The sequence below is a fragment of the Belonocnema kinseyi genome, chromosome 4 (genome assembly GCF_010883055.1).
Source record: "Belonocnema kinseyi isolate 2016_QV_RU_SX_M_011 chromosome 4, B_treatae_v1, whole genome shotgun sequence".
Taxonomy (NCBI): Eukaryota; Metazoa; Arthropoda; class Insecta; order Hymenoptera; family Cynipidae; genus Belonocnema; species Belonocnema kinseyi.
In genome coordinates, this window is record NC_046660.1 from 138,293,901 (window position 1) to 138,295,710 (window position 1,810).

Here is a 1,810-nt window from a genome sequence, read left to right on the forward strand (position 1 = left end):
AAAGTTTTTAATGCTTAAAAAACTATTGCAATTACTCCGTGACATTCTAATGGAAAATTTACCGTAAAATCCGAATTGCAACAATTTAAATGCCCGTCTTGCTGCTTTTTGTTGCATGATACGGAAGGAATACTATGTTGATACTATAAGTATACGCTGTAGAGTATCATAGGGTATACCCTAAACAAAATTTAGAACTGCCCGAACTGATAGTAAGCAAATGCCTAAAAGAAGGTCTTTGCCTCCAGATATGTCGTACTGAATACTTTAGAACTGCCCGACCTGATAGTAAGCAAAATTTAGAACTGCCCGACCTAATAGTAAGCAAATGCCTAAAAAAAGGCCTTTGCTTCCAGATTTCTCGTACTGAATACTTTCGCATAATTTTTCCTTGAACACTTTCCTGTCAATAATGTATGCGCGTAAACGCAGTGCCGGATTAAGGCTGCTCGAGGCCCAGGGCTGTACAGTTTTGGGGCCCCCTAAGAAAATCTGATGATAAAAGACATACAATAAAATAAATGGTGAAAAAATGAGGTTCATGAAAACAATTAAATAAATCTTTCGTTTTTTTTCAAATTTGAAAAATGATATTTATTATTGCACATATTATATATACATCTAAGTGAAAACAAAATTTTTTCTCGCTTTTGCGTTTGCGAATTCTTTTATTAGATCTTCAAAAGATAATGTCTTTCGAAGATCTTTCTCGATTCCCAGCAAACTAAGACCAGTTAATCTTTTATCACTCATAGTTGAACGAAGTTCTGATTTCACCCTAGCTAGAGTTGAGAAAGATGGCTCAGCTTCACAATTTGTGATGGGAATGGTTAAGAAGAGTCTATAAGCAATATATACATTCGGGAAAATCGACGTTATTTCTGAATCTGACATCCATTTAAAAATAGTTAAAGCTGATAATTTTCTGTCTTTATGAGCAGATTTCAAGAAAGGAACAAATTGTTCTAGTTCAGTGGCTAAGGTAACTTCCAAATCTTCAGTGTAAAAATCTACAAATTTAGAGGCACTTTTCTTAATATCTTTTAAATTCATTTCACGCAAATTTGTTAAGAAGCCGAAAATTTCTGTAATTTTGCTGTAAGCCGAACTTCGCTTCTGTATTTCCATTTTTAGTTTGTCTACCATAGTATGAAAACTTTCAATTTTAAATTTCTCCTCGCCATTCAAACTTGGAGAAGTTTCAACATTGCTATTTGGAAATTTTTTTCTTTTAATACGCTTATTCTCATCACTATAATGTTGACTAACAAAACATCCTAACTTCTTGGCATTTTTTTGAATTTCATCGAACTTATTTCGCATTTCATTAATAAATTCGGTTAACGATTGTAACATTTTGTCACCAGTAACCAAATCTAGCTCTACCGTCTGCAAAAACTTGCTGGTTTTATTGAAACGATCAAGAACTTCGTGCCCAAATTGAGTCATGAAAGCTATTTCTAGTTTCTCCATTCGATTTTTAAGATTGCGTGCATCAAATCTAGTATCGGCATTTTCATCGTCACTTTCAACAAAAACAGACAGAGCATCGTATATCTGTGAATAATTAAAAAATAAAGCCGAAGTTGCATCATCGCGACAAGACCACCTAGTTTTAGACAAACTTTTCAGAGTCGAATCAGAATGGTTCAACAAAATCTTCCATCGATGCGGAGATGCCACAAAGAAAGCGTAAAGATTAGCTATGAATCCAAAAAAACTTATAGCTTCAATGCATACATCAACGCTATTCTTTCCAACCAAATTTAGAGAATGACCAACACAGGGAACATACAAGGCTAGCAAATTT

The 1,810-nt window shown here is 34.0% G+C and overlaps 1 protein-coding gene across 1 annotated transcript; it reads right to left on the reverse strand.

Moving 5' to 3' along the window:
• Positions 1–621: 621 nt before the first annotated feature.
• LOC117171130 lies at positions 622–1,473 on the reverse strand. Its single transcript, XM_033358183.1, has one exon. The coding sequence runs from the start codon at positions 1,471–1,473 to the stop codon at positions 622–624; it is 852 nt and encodes a 283-aa protein (XP_033214074.1).
• Between the last annotated feature and the right edge of the window lie 337 nt (positions 1,474–1,810).